Raw genomic sequence first — 15,724 nt, 5'->3', positions numbered from 1 at the left:
GTATTTAAAAGGGATGGTTTAAGATAAATGTATTGAAAACCCTATTGAATAACTTCACAGGAAAATACGTTGGCCAGCAAGTGGGAGGGTTTTCAGTGGTTGAATGACATTTATACAACACGCAACCAAGCCTGTTATACCTGCCTGTAAGGTAAGTCTGAATACCAACTATTGAGAAGTGTGTAGGAAAGGTGTGCCAAAGAAAGGCGTAATTTCCTACAGTAAGTCGGGAATTGGGCCCTATGGGAAGAATTGAGGAAACATGTAAGGATGAAGCAAGGTTTTAACAGCTTGTAAAGTTCAGCCACAGCCCCATGTGTTATGTTGAAGTGACCCAACTGAAATGCCTCAGTACATTTTGTGTGTGTTAATCATTCATGACAATGACTCCAGAATTCCAGAAAACATTCTCACAGTAACTCCAACTTTATTCAAGTAAACATTGTTTCACCTCAACAAAGAGAAAATTATCTTTCTGATTATTATAAATCAACACTACTCTTTCACATGCATGGGATGCAAAAACGCAGGGAAATAAAGTATTTTTATGAGCTCTAATTCTAATCAAAATAAGTTGCATAAAAATATTTTCACATCTATCTTACTGTCCCTTTAGCAGTGCATGAGTGAAACTGGATGAATCTCTTAGTGATGCGACCAGCCTCTGTCTCATTCGTCTCGCAATATTGATTACAAAGTGATTGGACTTCAATAGTGAACTAAAATGACAAACTAACCCTTAGAAGTCCAAATAAAAACTCTAAAATGTCAAACCAACCTGCATGTCTAAAATAAACATGGAAATGCTGTGATTCATAGACGCAAATTTAATGACTGACAAAAATCACAATGTATTATTTAAGAAATTCTCTCAAAGACCCTCATATTAAGCCCTACTACTGTGCCAAATATTTAGATCTTCACTATCGAGGTCAGTAAACATTTTCGAGGTGTTTGTGTGTAAACATCTTGGGATACATCACTACTACAGAAGGTAATAAATATTGTATAAAAGTAGTGGGCCAGCCTGAGGGTTTCTGTTTGTGTTTACATTCCTCTTCATCTGAAGGAATAGCTCTCGTCGTCATAATCCATCTCAATGTCCTCGTCTTCCTCCAGGAGTCCATACTTAAACTTCCGATACACTGTACCATCCGGACCCATATACACAATATCTTCATCATCGTTATCCTCTTCCTCCTCCTCATCCTCAACGACGCGGTCACTGTAGTCGCCTAAGGAGGAAGCGGGGTCTAAGTCTGACCCAGCCCAGCCCCCATTGGCGCCCAGGTTCTTATAGCCATTGGCCTTCGTCTGGGGTAAACCGGCACCCGCTTTGGAGCGCAAGTGGAGGAACAGGAAGACAGCGGCACCCAGGGCCGACACCAGGAGCACGATGGCCAGGATGAAGACCTTGAGATGTCCCTCTGGCAGCTCCTCGATGCCCAGTAACACAAAGTTCACCCCAAAGACGCACTCCACTGGGGACGACACAGTGGGAGGTAAAGGGTCAAGGTTAGGGGTCAGTGAATAGGCACCACAGAAAGTATAGTGCTTTGATATTTATGTTGTAACTTGCAATATACATTTTGTTGCCAAGAGCACATTTGAATGCAATATACAACCACACAATACAGCATGGCTTAGACCTAGAGTCCAATTCAATCAAACCTGCATTGTGGTATTTAACCAGTAGCTCGCTTTCCCATGGTCAAATAAACCATGGGAAAGTGAGGAGGGGGAGAGGGGAGCTTCGCTTACTTTGTGATGCACGGCAGTCACAACACTCCCGGGGGAGGGGGCTGCCGTCGTGTCTGGTCTCGTTGCCGCAACAGGACAGACAGCGGCCGTCGTCAGCTAGGAGCTGGCTGGCTGGGCACACGGTGCAGTTCCACTGACCAGGACCCTTACAGTCCAGACAGGATGGGTCACACTTCTCACACTGTGGATCCAAGCCCTGGGAACACACATACATGCATAGATGATCAGACTGGGATGTTGAATATTCCCAGTTATTGGGATAATTCCTGATTTTTAGCACCAGAACTGGAGAAGGAGGCCATAGAGGGAGTTACCCAAATAGCTGAAGCAGCGTAAAGTCCAACGAGACAGGGAGAGTCACATATCCCTCCAAAAAACCTGAAGCCCTCGAAGCACGACTTACAGAACAGGGCTCCCTCATCTGCAAACAGAGAACAGTGGGAGGAACTCGACATTGTCATACTTACTAAGAAGTCAGTAGTACAGCATTCAATATGGCACACCGTTTGTAATGCTACATTTAGTGAAAAACAGGAATTATGTGCCACAAATTCAACATGCTCACCACCTTTTGTGGACGATCAAATGACCTTCCTACTCAACAAAGTCAATGCTGCTCAGCTCATATTACCATCACTACATCCTAGTAACTTTCAAGTCTGAGCTTATACTAGATTTCAGTGATATCCATGCAAACCAGTGCAGCAGTTGACATTGCTATTCAGGTGATGCAGGTAGAGTGAGTTGATCTTTGCTACTTGTGTCTCTAGGTTGTGTCTCTCCCCTATTGCAGGTTGAGCGCGAGTTCCATTTGGCCTTTACCTTCGCAGGTCTTGCAGGTGGGGTGGCACTTGCGGCAGATTTTGGCTCTGGTGTCAGGGAAGTAGTTTGTGGGGCACGTCTGGAGGCATTGGCCCGACTGCTTCAGGTACCCATCACGGCAGTTCAGGCAGTCTCCACTGCCCCTTCCCCTGCACCTGCTACACGACGGGTCACACCGGTCGCACGTCCAGGTGATGGTATTACCGAAGTGACTTACAGAAAGGGAGAGAAGTAAAGAACTTGTAACGGTTCATCACAAACGGTGAAGATGCCTGTTTCTGCTCACCTGCCAACTCCTTTTCCCACAAAAAAGCAGAAACAGACTGGCACCCAGGGTTAAACTTGTCTGTAACTTATATAAGTGATGATTGGCTCTTCACTGATGTGTGTGCGTCTCCTACCTGTCACCACAGGTCTCGACACAGCTGCGTCCCTGTTTGAACAGGCTGGGTTTACACGCTGCACACTGGACACTGTGGCGTCCCACACACGACACACAGCTGAAGTGACATCGCTCGCACACACGCTCGTCCCCATCACCATAGAAACCCACCGGACACTCATTCACACAGGTGTTGTCTGACGAGCACAGAAAAACCAACACGGTTAGAGGAAGAACACACATCATATCATCTAACCACAGAACAACTGGGTCATGTTCATTACGAACTAAACCATAAGAAAACAGACAGAAACAGGGAGAGACTACTTGGACTTGGTCCAATAAGAAACGCACATTTTCATTAATTGTAAGTCAGTGCTGACGGGTGACTCACTGAGCAGGAAGGTCTGCGGGTTGCAGCTGAGACAGTGCTCCTTGGTGGGCCCTGAGCAGCGGTGGCAGAGGGGGTGGCAGGTCTGGCAGTCGCCCTCCTCATCTTTGTAGGAGCGCAGGGAGCACTGGCTGTAGAAGACACAGTGACCACTGGAGTCCTTTCGCATGTTGGGCCCACAGCTGAGGCAGGACGAGAGCTCGGGACCTGAGCAGGTGTGACACGACCTGTCGCAGTCTGAGAGACACATCTGTTAGACACAGCCTATCCGTTAGACACAGCACTATCCGTTAGACACAGCACTATCCGTTAGACACAGCACTATCCGTTAGACACAGCACTATCCGTTAGACACAGCACTATCCGTTAGACACAGCACTATCCGTTAGACACAGCACTATCCGTTAGACACAGCCTATCCGTTAGACACAGCACTATCCGTTAGACACAGCACTATCCGTTAGACACAGCCTATCCGTTAGACACAGCCTATCCGTTAGACACAGCACTATCCGTTAGACACAGCCTATCCGTTAGACACAGCACTATCCGTTAGACACAGCACTATCCGTTAGACACAGCACTATCCGTTAGACACAGCACTATCCGTTAGACACAGCACTATCCGTTAGACACAGCACTATCCGTTAGACACAGCACTATCCGTTAGACACAGCACTATCCGTTAGACACTATCCGTTAGACACAGCACTATCCGTTAGACACAGCACTATCCGTTAGACACAGCACTATCCGTTAGACACAGCCCTATCCGTTAGACACAGCCCTATCCGTTAGACACAGCACTATCCGTTAGACACAGCCTATCCGTTAGACACAGCCTATCCGTTAGACACAGCACTATCCGTTAGACACAGCCTATCCGTTAGACACAGCACTATCCGTTAGACACAGCCTATCCGTTAGACACAGCACTATCCGTTAGACACAGCACTATCCATTAGACACAGCACTATCCGTTAGACACAGCACTATCCGTTAGACACAGCACTATCCGTTAGACACAGCACTATCCGTTAGACACTATCCGTTAGACACAGCACTATCCGTTAGACACAGCACTATCCGTTAGACACAGCACTATCCGTTAGACACAGCCTATCCGTTAGACACAGCACTATCCGTTAGACACAGCACTATCCGTTAGACACAGCACTATCCGTTAGACACAGCACTATCCGTTAGACACAGCACTATTAGACACAGCACTATCCGTTAGACACAGCACTATCCGTTAGACACAGCCTATCCGTTAGACACAGCACTATCCGTTAGACACAGCACTATCCGTTAGACACAGCACTATCGCTTCACAAAATAAATGCCTCCTATGGTAGGTCATGAGACGATCCAATTATGGTAAAATGAGTTGTGTGTATAATCCCAGTACCCTGGCACTCGGAGGTGGCTACGTTGTGGTAAGTGTCTGAGGGACACTGGGACAGGCACTCCCCGTTGTAGCGCACAGCCGCGGGGTGCCTGCACATATCACAGTCGTCTGAGTCAGGCCCGTCACACGATGCGCAGTCGGTGTGACAACGCACACACTCCTTCTGCTCCTCGCTGGGGAAGAAGCCCTCTGGGCAGTCATCTACACACTGGTCCTTATGTAGGAAGTAGTACTCCTCACACTCTGGTGCAGAGAAACAGGGAGAGAGAGAACGCTAAATACAGATATAAAATGACTCCTATTGGTACACTTAATATGGCCGCCATATTGAATGTCATTCTTTTTTATGGCTGAATAGAGGAGATTAGAAAGAAAGTGGATATTTTCGTACTGTGGCTGACGTCCCCGCCACCCCCTTTTACCCTGACCCCTCCACCTCTGCTCCCCGTGCAGCAGCCTTACCCTTACACAGGCCGTCCTGGCTACACTCTATGCAGTCGGGTGGGCAACGTAGACACTCTCGCTCATTGGGGTAGTGCCCGTTGGGACAGTGCCCTCTGCAAGAGTGCTCCAGGAGCAAGTACTGGGTCTCACAGCTCAGGCAGTGGGTGGCGTTCCCCAGGCAGGAGGCACACTCTGGGGCACAGGGCTGGCACTCGCCCCCCTTAGGGTAACCCCTGCACAGAGGACAGGAGGGGAGAGGTGAAGGGAGTTTTACGGAACTGAACTTGACTGCAAGTGGGGAGAAAACTATTCTAATGACATGATACAACAACAAAAAAGACACCTACAGCATTCTAGTTGGAGCGTGTGTGTAAGAGTGTACTGTGTGTGTATATGCATATGTGAAAGTCACAGATCAGTTTCAGGGGGAAGGGATGGAAAAATGGGGAAAGATTGATGAATAGATCTGACCTCTGGCACTCGGGAACACACTGGTCGCCCTGCAGGTAGAGGTGTGTGTGTCCAGTCCGGCACCTCTGGCACCGATGGGCATCCTGGCACAGAACACAGCCTGGCAGACAGTCGTTACAGTGGCCCGACGTGGCATTGACGAAAGTACCAGACGGGCACTTTGCCACACACGCCTGGCGGGCCGTCAGAAAGCGCTCTACAGAGCCAGACAAGCATGCAGGTGTCACCGTACGCCACATTAAGATTATTCTTCAATAAAGTCTAGTATTTTCTAAATGGAAAGTGTCACGCTTCACCATCACCTTCACAATGGAAGCACACCATCAAACTACAGTAAAGATGACTTAAGAATGACTAAAACAGGTGAACGCAGATAAATTACACAAGCAAAGTCTGGCAACTACCCCCTGCCGAGGATAGAGGAGAACACAGCACTCAGATACTAAATACCATGCACTCAACTCTTACCTGTGTCACAGGTGTTACACTGTTCCCTCCCAGAGCCAGCGCATGTCTTACAGCTGGAGTAGCACTGCTCACATTCCCCCTGACCTGAGCAAATATTTATTCAAATAGTGAGACTATATTGCACTGGACAACATGGGCAGGGGCCAGATTTGGCCCGTGGGCCCACCAGTTGCAGACCCCTGAACTTATATGAAATGTTAGTTAAGTAAGTATGAAGGTCAGATGAGGCCTTACTGTTGAGGAAATGTTTGTCAGGGCAGGAAGCGGAGTGGTTGTCCACACACTCTCCGTCCTTCAGAGTGAAGTCATCCTCACATGAGTCACAGTCGTCATAGTTGGGCCCGCCGCACGTCCGACACATACGATGACACGGTTCGCATTCCTGACTCTCCTCGTCGACAAAGAACCCCTCCTGACACTGCTCCACACACTCTCCGTCTAGAGACACACACACTCGTTTAAAAATCAACGACATAAAGTGCGTGTTTTACCAACTGACTCAGTGGCACAACCCAGAGTTGAAATATCAACTGAATGAAAGGTCCTACCTGAAACATAGAAGCCCTCCTCACACCAGTAGCACTGGGACTGATCACAGTTGGCACAGTGGCTGTCTTCACACTTGGCACATGTCATGGTATCAATAACACTGTAGGTCCTGTCTGGGCAGCTCGTGTGGCAATCAGGCCCGAACCTCCACAAAGACAGAGAGGTGAGCCACAGCACAATATCTCTACAGGCTGCACTGGAACTGTAAGAAAGATGATTCAACAAGAATGAACTTACTGGTAGTACTCCTTTGCACAGGTGACACATTGCTTGGGGTTTTCTGTATGGAGGAAAGGATTGGTGTCAATCATTCATCCAAAAGTCAGTTTCACTGTCCATCTCATTCCTCACCCTGTCAGTTACTGGGGGCATCTCAATCATGTGGTGGATTCCACTATCAGTCTTCTCTTCATAATCTGCACTGAGCCGAAAACATTAGGCCAGGTGAAGGCAATATGGTGGATAAGAAACTTCCTGTGAATTTGCTCCCACCTGTCCAGTTTTTCACATCAGTGAATGTGAAGGCAAGAAGACGAGGAGAGCAAGCCACTCTACACTATTAAGACATAACCAACAGCTATCATTTGAAAGGTTCCCTTTTCATGCCAGCAGATGGCAGCCTAGCATCACAACAGACCAGGCAGTCACCACTCCTACACCTATCTGCCCACTGTGGGGATGAATGGGATCCACTTGAACATATCAATGCAGCCTAATCCAATCCAAACTATTCTTTCCACATTTCATATGTGGAGTTCACCAAGTTCAAACTAATCACAACCAGCTCAGCCCACAGATATCACAATAAAAGCAGAGACCCCTTAATGAGTTCATCTGTCTCAGGACTGTTGCAATTAAAAGGTGTGTAACTAGATGGGGACATGTAAGAACAGGGCGTACAGTCCTATTTACTGACCCTAACCAAGACTTTTAATGATAACCACTAACCAGAACCATCCAACCTAATTCCCCTCCCAACCATCAGAGTTGTCCAGGAAACGCCAATCCCTGTCATCCCCTCAGCTCTCAGCAGCCAAAACATCCCAGGAGGAAAGACAGGAGCAACAAAAGCTCATTCTTCAGCTGTGCCCCATGGGGCATTCCTGGGAGATTCTTCCCCCAGCGCAGCACCACGCAGCTACACGGCTAGGCTAGCCCAGCCCAGGCCTCCCAGCACCCACAAGCCTCTACCTGCGAGAACAATTACTAAGAGAGAGAGCGGAGGGGAGAGACAGAGAGAGAAAGACAGGAGAGCAAAGAGCCGGAAATCAGGCCTTCAGGCCCTGTCTATTTCACATCAGGGAAGAAAACACCTCATATAAATGTTCATGGAGCATGCCAAGATGAAAACTTCCACAGCTTTTCAAAACATTACACACACACACGCATCCACACACACACGTGATATGGCACATTCAGTAAGTCACAGAAACACAAGCTGCATAATCAAAGTCTCTGTGGGGTTGGTTAGTCGATCCCTCTGGGGAACAAGGGAGATGAAGTTTACAAGAGACCCAAAAGACTTCATTATGTGACTCCCGGGTTCAGGTGCTATCGCCCCTTGCAGAGCGGGCTGGGAATAGACTACAGAAATAGACTACAGTACTGTGCGCTCTGCTCTACGAGGTGTATGGAGTGTTTTTTAAGTCATGAAGACAACTGTGGCCTGAGGGAAGGAGTTAGTGACAGACATCCTGGAGAGAAATTGTGTGGAGATTTAAGTACAGAGAGAGAGAGAGGTGATCTTTCACTCCCCCTCCTACTCTCAGCGTCCGTACAGTTTGGAGAAGTTTCAGTTCCAATTGAGAAATGCACATAATCAGAACCTGCATGTGAAAAGTAGTGTGTGTGTGTGGGGGGGGGGGGGGGGGGGGGCTGCTGCTGCTATCGCTTATCATGCTCAGTCAGGCTGTAAGGGGTCTTATCATGCTCAGTCAGGCTGTAAGGGGTCTTATCATGCTCAGTCAGGCTGTAAGGGGTCTTATCATGTTCAGTCAGGCTGTAAGGGGTCTTATCATGCTCAGTCAGGCTGTAAGGGGTCTTATCATGCTCAGTCAGGCTGTAAGGGGTCTTATCATGCTCAGTCAGGCTGTAAGGGGTCTTATCATGTTCAGTCAGGCTGTAAGGGGTCTTATCATGCTCAGTCAGGCTGTAAGGGGTCTTATCATGTTCAGTCAGGCTGTAAGGGGTCTTATCATGCTCAGTCAGGTTGTAAGGGATCTTATCATGCTCAGTCAGGTTGTAAGGGGTCTTATCATGCTCAGTCAGGCTGTAAGGGGTCTTATCATGCTCAGTCAGGCTGTAAGGGGTCTTGAAGGGGTCTATATGAACTTGGTTTTTAGCGCCACACTGATTGCTCACTTAATCTCCGACATTTTAGCCGATGGCATCGCGTTCCAGGAACAATAATCTCAAAGTCTGCTGCTTGTCTTTTAATTCTGAGGATTATAATTACCAGAAGTGGGGAGGCGGGCAGGGGGGATGGTGAGGAAAGACATTCCGCCCACGATTAATAACATCTTGCGTGGGCCTGTTTAAGATTTGACTGAATAAAACAGAATAATGCTGATGATGCATACCTGGTGTTCAGTTAGGGTACAGGAAATGAACATGAACTGCAGGTTCCCATAAGAAGGTTTTGCAGTTCTGAAAGGATCTAAGATGATCAGTATTATTGTAAAACTTCTAAGTATTAGTCTAAGGTCTTGTGGGGGATCTGAGGCAGTCTAGTGGAGTCTGTAGTGGGGTTCGAAAGTAGATTGTCTTGGACTTTCGTGACAAGTGTATACTTACTCTGCAGACATTTCTTACAGCCCTCCTCACAGGGCAGACAATCCTCATACTCTGGGTCCTCCACCTCACCTGTAGGATAGGTACATCATATATACATCACACACATCAAAGACTAATGGATCTATCAACACTGGCACCACCGCAGCCATTCAATACATTGCTTTAAACTTAGCTAGTGTGGATATTGGAGTCATACACACTCATTGGACTATCAGACGCATAGTTACATTCATACCAATGCTATCTATAACCATCGCTGGATGGGAGACAGAGGTGAAATTGGGGTGTGGCGGCTTTACAGCAGCACTGAGAGGGGAAGGTGTTAAATGCAAAGTGTTCTGAGGCGTGAGCTGTGGCAGGCTGCAGGGCCGTGCAGGGGATCAGTTTGGACATGTCTGACACATATGATAAGACTTTCCTTTCATCCCCCCTCTCCCTTTCTCTTGTTTTAGCAGTTTTCAATCATGTCTCACTCTCAAACATTCTCTGTCTCAGACTCAATCTTTTAAATAAAATTTTTAAAACAGTAGAGTGGTAGAGCACAGAGGACAAAATGAGATGAAAAGTGGGGGGAGAGAGCGAGAGAAGAGAACAAATTGTGTGTGCTTTGTGGGGTGTCTCACCTTCGCCACACTCCAGCGGGACACAGAGTCCGTCTCGGAGGTAGTGGGAGGGGCTACAGTGGAGGCAGCGGTCGAAGTCGGTGCACACAGTGCAGTTGACGGAGCATGCCTCACACCGCTTCCGCCAGGAATGGAAGAAGCCCTCTGGACACACGTCACGACACTCCCCTCTATAGTGGTACCTGTCTGTTTGGAACTTGTCTAGGCCAGGCAGAGAGACAAACACAGTCAGTTTCATTGGCAAAAACACCAGTACAAACACACAGACAGTGAGTCAGTTGATCAAACAGACAAAGACCAACTAAGGTCGTAATGTTGCTGCATTGAACTTTGTCATTTCCTTTATCTTCAAACGATTCAGACAGGAAAACACAGCTTCATAGCAGTACATCCTACAACAGCTCCCTGGGCGCCTAGTGTGGCAGCCCCTTGCAACTCTCTAAAATCTGTATACTGTATGTATGTGTCTTTTGTAACGCCGGCACGTTTTGGACTTCTAATCCCTTTTAAACATTGTGAGCTACAAACTCCTGGGTTGTACCATTGAATTTGTCTATATATTCTGCATCCGTAGAAACCAACCATTAGTCTGTGTATGATGAACGGGGGATGAACTAGAGCGGTGTTTGTGAAACAAGGGCGAATCCTGAAGGAGCACGGGCCCGGTCTTTTAACAAAAATATCTCTAGAGTCCTAATGGTTCGAGTTACAAACTATTAAAAGCAATCTATTAAAGCTGAGACTCTCACGAAGACGCTCATGTGACATGTTTTTCTCTATGACACTCACAATCTACACAACAGTCATTATAATGTAAGCTGTTCTTCTACATGGAAGATCATAGTAAATCCCTGAACATAGTGTATGTAACACTGTAATAAACTCACATAGGCCTCCCGAGTGGCACAGCAGTTTAGGGCACTGCATCGCAGTGCTAGAGGCGTCACTACAGACCCGGGTTCGATCCCGGGCTGTATCACAACAAGCCTTGATCGGGAGTCCCATGGGGCGGCACACAATTGGCCCAGCGTTGTCGGGTTAGGGGAGGGTTTGGCCTGGGGACTTTACTTAGCTCCTCACACTCTAGCGACTCCTTGTGGCGGGCAGGGCGCCTGCAGTGTGTTTCCCCCGGCACATTGGTGCGGCTGGCTTCCATGTTAAGTAGGCGGTTGTTAAGAAGCACGGTTTGGCGGGTCATGTTTCGTAGGACACATGACCTTCGTCTCCCGAGCCTGTTGGGGAGTTGCAGCAATGAGACAAGATCAAAATTGGGGAGAAAAAGAGGGTAACAAAATAAATACAGTACCAGTCAAAAGTTTGGAAACACCTACTTTTTCAAGGGTTGAGTAGGTGTGTCCAAACTTTTGACTGGTACTGTATATATAACACTTAATTATAAAAATTTTAACTCACATAGTTGCTTTTACAAACTCCACACTGTTGTCACTGACTAGTTAGATATATATTTCCCAGTGAGCAAACTATTTCTGTACTTACAGCATTCATATCAATTCATTTTTGTTGGGGTCTCGGGACAGGTAGGGTTAAAAGCGGCAGTCAAATTCTGGTTGGACCTTGTGTGCAATTGACCAATACAGTGATCTTAATATATTCCAATCAACAGTAACAACAGGAGGTCGAAAAGTAAAGATCTTTCTCAATTACTTCAGCATTTCTCTTTCTAAGATTTATCCCATTTCCTTTCTGCACTCTTCACCCCCTATTCCCCTCCTTTCTCCCCTTCCTTTCTTTACATCTCTACCCGAGTCTCACGACACCTTTACTTCTTTCTCGGAGAGCAATCATATCAAACTCCAGCCTATATTAGTCAATTATGTGATATCTCATTTAAAACGTTCATTACTCCATCAGGAGTGAGATCATGTCAGTATTCTGAGGCAGTGGTTCCCAAACTGTGGGGCGCGCGAGCGGTCAACGTGGGGGCACAGGGGTCCGGCTTTAGACTTACTCTTGAAAGTTGTAATAGTAGAATTCACAAGGTGCAATTTTGAAATTGGGTAGTGCATCATCAGTTCCTCTTGTCATGTTAGTCAATGCATACCTTGGAAAGCTATTTATAACTTGTAAATGTCCAGATCAACTAGCCCATAGATATTGCTGTAATTTTTTTGTCACTCAAATATCACATGAATACACATTAGATGTGGCAAAATTTATAGAACTGCAAGAAAATTGCCTTTAAAACTGGAACATTTTCTTTGCACCCAATGACAACGTGTAGAATTGCAGAAAATATGCTCTAAATCTACTAAATTCTCTCTACCAACAAGAGGGATGTGAACAGTTTGTGTCATGAACAGTGCTTGTGCCTGTAGAAACAGTTGTGGCGCGTGCGCAGAGGGGGCGCAGGGTGTTCCCCAATGCTGGAAGGCCCTCCCCGCCCAGAGTGAAAAAGTTTGGGAACCCCTGTTCTGAGGTACTATGAATAAAAGAGAACATCTTTGGAAAGCACATGAAATAGACACTGGGCCGTGGAGTTATTGTTTTGTCTCCTCAAATTCCAGACAGACTGGTTTTAAACAGAACCACATTTCTAACTAATTGAATGTGTCTGTGTGCACGTATTGATAGGGTGCCAGCTGCATAGAAATCTGGTGTTCATCTGCTCTCTATGCAGTCTGGCATGTGTGTCTTTCAGTAAGCCCTTTGTGTGGCTAGAGTCAGTATTACAGTGTTGATAGAGATAATACTTTCTGTCACACACTATAAAAACAAAGCTATTACTATCGATATCATGTTCTCCATTGATGTTGGGTGCTTTATTATGACTAAGAACTGATGATTGTACCTTTGTCACAGCTTGTGCAGTTGTCAGGTCCTCCATCATCACACTCCTGGCAGGTGTGGTGGCACAGGTGGCACTGCCTCTCCATGGCATAGCGCACTCCCTGGCACTGGATTACACACTGCCCATCTTCAAAATACCTGGGGGATTATGGTTGAGAACACACATCGCTTATGCACTGGTTTTCATGACTTTATTACATCAGTATATAACATAATACATGTTAACAATTAACATTTCATGTATAATTAATGTACACTATAGACAATATACACACATTATCTATGAGAACATTGCAAACAGGGCATTATTGCTACATAGAGCATTATAAAGGGTTAATGAATGTATTCATTGTAATACATAGTATGAAGGTGTTCCATAAATACTTGGAGTGTTTTGATTGAAGGAGAAGCAGGGTGGAAGAGTTAGTTGGACTTGATAAGGCAATGGCATAAAGTCAGCACGGGTGATACATCCAGTTAGCTTTTCTAACAGCTGTGATCCGATCTCTTCATTCATTCATAATAAGCTTGAATAATTCTGGTTGTAATAACACTCCATGTAGCTATAACGTTTATGATGAGGTTATAGATGTGTGATGTATGCTGCATAATAGTTATCCTTACTCATTTTGTGTATCTATTATTATCTGTTTTACTTTTCTATTATTTAGCCATTTTCTTTCTCTGGATTGCTGGGAAGTGCCCGTAACTAAGGATTTCACTATTAGTCCACACCTGTTGTTTATGAAGCATGTTGACAAATAAAATCAGATTTTTGGATTAAAATAATATACACAGTTAACGTAAATGGTTACCTTGAATAGAATTTCAATAATATTGACATGGAAAGTATGTTGTATCTACAAGGCATGATCATCATTCATTAATATGTTTATTTCATTTAGTTTTGTCATGGCTTAATCTCGGTTACCCAGAAGTAAAATAATCGCGAAAATTGTCACTTCCCATTTACACGCGAATCTGTCCACGAGAGATTAGTCATGGCTGAACATCCAAAGCAAAGTTTAATCAAAGAACATTGTGATGATAAATATCATCTCACTGACATTCAGTGGATCAAACGATGCTCCAGGGTCATATTCATTAGTCACGTAACAGAAGAAAACTGAAACGGAGAGGGACTGTCTAAACTTGTCCAATACAATACCCTTTTTCTGTTTTAGTTGCCATTTTGTGACGATGTGCACTAATGAATACAACCCATTCTAATACACTTGTATGTCTGTCTTACCTTCTGGATGGGCAGCTTATGCAGTCCTCCTTCTCAGGACCTACGCACTTATAGCAGGTGGTGTAACATAGGTGGCATTGCCCATGCCTGCTCAGGTACTCACCTGAAAACAGAGGGAGAATATCCTTACACAACCCTACTAGGACTCAGGTCTCACACAACTGACACATACTCCACATCAGTGGCCTGACAAATGTCATTTTTATACTACTGAGCTGAGCAGAGCCGAGCCGCACTGCGATGGCCTGGTTATGCATCCACCATAGTTGAAGCCACCTTCAACATAGGCACCAGGACAACATGTCAAATGATACCATTCTTTTGGTCAGGTGAGGTCAACACTACTAGTACTACTACTACTACTTCACTTCTCATGCAGATTTTTTAAAAACTAACGATTCTGCTGGTGAGTTTTTTTTCAGCATTGAAAAGAGATTTGAGGAATTAACATCACCTACCCCCTCCCCCACCTTTATTTCTATCAACACCCCCCACCCCACCTACATGTACTAGGACATGACTGACAGAGGGTGGGGGTGTCACAGCCCTCCGAGGGTAGCAGTGCGAGGTCGCTGACTGTGGGCTCTGGCTTTCTGTGAAAAGCCAAATTGTTTTCGCGGGCAAAACAAAAGCATCTCTTTGTGCTATCAACACAACGGGCAGATGCTCCCATTCAGACGAACCTGGGCTGCAGCCATTCAAATAGCCCCCCTCTCCCCAAAACACAGAACGCAGGGAGAGAAACTAAACTCGACAAAAGACAAACAACTTCTGAATAGAACAGCTCAAAGAATAGAGTGAGGAAAGAATGTGTCACTTGGAGAGAGCCTGAGTTGTTGCAGTGATGGAGTTGGCTGACCTTGAGGGCAAACTGACAGCAGGAAAAGCATTTTGCACTGCCAGATATGGACCCCACTGCCAGATATGGACCCTGGATACCAGACCTGGTTCGTATTCATTAGTGCAGTGTTTCCCAACGGTATACATTTTTTGTTGTAGCCCCTGACAATACGTACCTGATTCAGCTTGAGGGCTTGATGATCAGTTGACAAGTTGAATCAGGTGTGCTTGTCTGGGGCTACAATAAAAATGTGTATGGTTGGGGGTAATCGAGGACCGGAGTTGGGAAATACTGCATTAGTGCATGCATTATCAAAACGTTTTGCAATAGAAAACAAAAATGAGCGTTTCTGGTAGTCAAGTATTCTCTCCCCGTTTCAGTCCATTTTCTTCCATTTGGTGCCTAAAGAACATTACCCTGGGTTCAAATAGTATCCATTTTCTTTCAAATACCACAGTGGTGCTTGATTGAGCTTGCCTTGCGCAACAGAACCAACCCTGTCCATCTGGCATGTCAACCAGGCCCATCCAAATCTCAAAGTTTTTTGAAAGAATCCAGTATGGAGAAAATGTCTTGAAAACGAGCAAGTACTACTTGAATTTGTCCAATAAGAAACACATTTTTATTTACAAAATGATATCTGTTGCAATAACGTTTTGCTTGTGTGCCCTACTGAACAAGACCCAGACTTGCTGGATATTGACTGGG

At 45.8% G+C, this 15,724-nt stretch overlaps 1 protein-coding gene across 2 annotated transcripts in view; it reads right to left on the bottom strand.

Annotated features, from left to right (window-relative positions):
- Nucleotides 1-403: 403 nt before the first annotated feature.
- Nucleotides 404-15,724, bottom strand: part of pcsk5b (proprotein convertase subtilisin/kexin type 5b) — a 65,885-nt gene continuing 50,564 nt past the window's right edge. For both annotated transcript variants that reach the window (XM_071403881.1, XM_071403880.1), the window contains 17 exons: nucleotides 14,176-14,278; nucleotides 12,925-13,061; nucleotides 10,116-10,316; nucleotides 9,493-9,561; nucleotides 6,937-6,979; nucleotides 6,699-6,844; nucleotides 6,385-6,588; nucleotides 6,151-6,234; nucleotides 5,683-5,878; nucleotides 5,230-5,444; nucleotides 4,768-5,010; nucleotides 3,360-3,593; nucleotides 2,985-3,162; nucleotides 2,584-2,795; nucleotides 2,076-2,182; nucleotides 1,762-1,957; nucleotides 404-1,481 (listed from right to left, as the gene is read on the bottom strand). In XM_071403881.1, coding sequence (XP_071259982.1) covers nucleotides 1,060-1,481; nucleotides 1,762-1,957; nucleotides 2,076-2,182; nucleotides 2,584-2,795; nucleotides 2,985-3,162; nucleotides 3,360-3,593; nucleotides 4,768-5,010; nucleotides 5,230-5,444; nucleotides 5,683-5,878; nucleotides 6,151-6,234; nucleotides 6,385-6,588; nucleotides 6,699-6,844; nucleotides 6,937-6,979; nucleotides 9,493-9,561; nucleotides 10,116-10,316; nucleotides 12,925-13,061; nucleotides 14,176-14,278 — 2,990 coding nt within the window. In that variant the 3' untranslated portion in view covers nucleotides 404-1,059. The remainder of the gene's footprint in view (nucleotides 1,482-1,761; nucleotides 1,958-2,075; nucleotides 2,183-2,583; nucleotides 2,796-2,984; nucleotides 3,163-3,359; nucleotides 3,594-4,767; nucleotides 5,011-5,229; nucleotides 5,445-5,682; nucleotides 5,879-6,150; nucleotides 6,235-6,384; nucleotides 6,589-6,698; nucleotides 6,845-6,936; nucleotides 6,980-9,492; nucleotides 9,562-10,115; nucleotides 10,317-12,924; nucleotides 13,062-14,175; nucleotides 14,279-15,724) is intronic.

The sequence above is a fragment of the Salvelinus alpinus genome, chromosome 5 (genome assembly GCF_045679555.1).
Source record: "Salvelinus alpinus chromosome 5, SLU_Salpinus.1, whole genome shotgun sequence".
Lineage (NCBI taxonomy): Eukaryota > Metazoa > Chordata > Actinopteri > Salmoniformes > Salmonidae > Salvelinus > Salvelinus alpinus.
The sequence above is the reverse complement of the archived record's forward strand: the minus strand, read 5'-3'. Positions and strand labels throughout refer to the sequence as shown.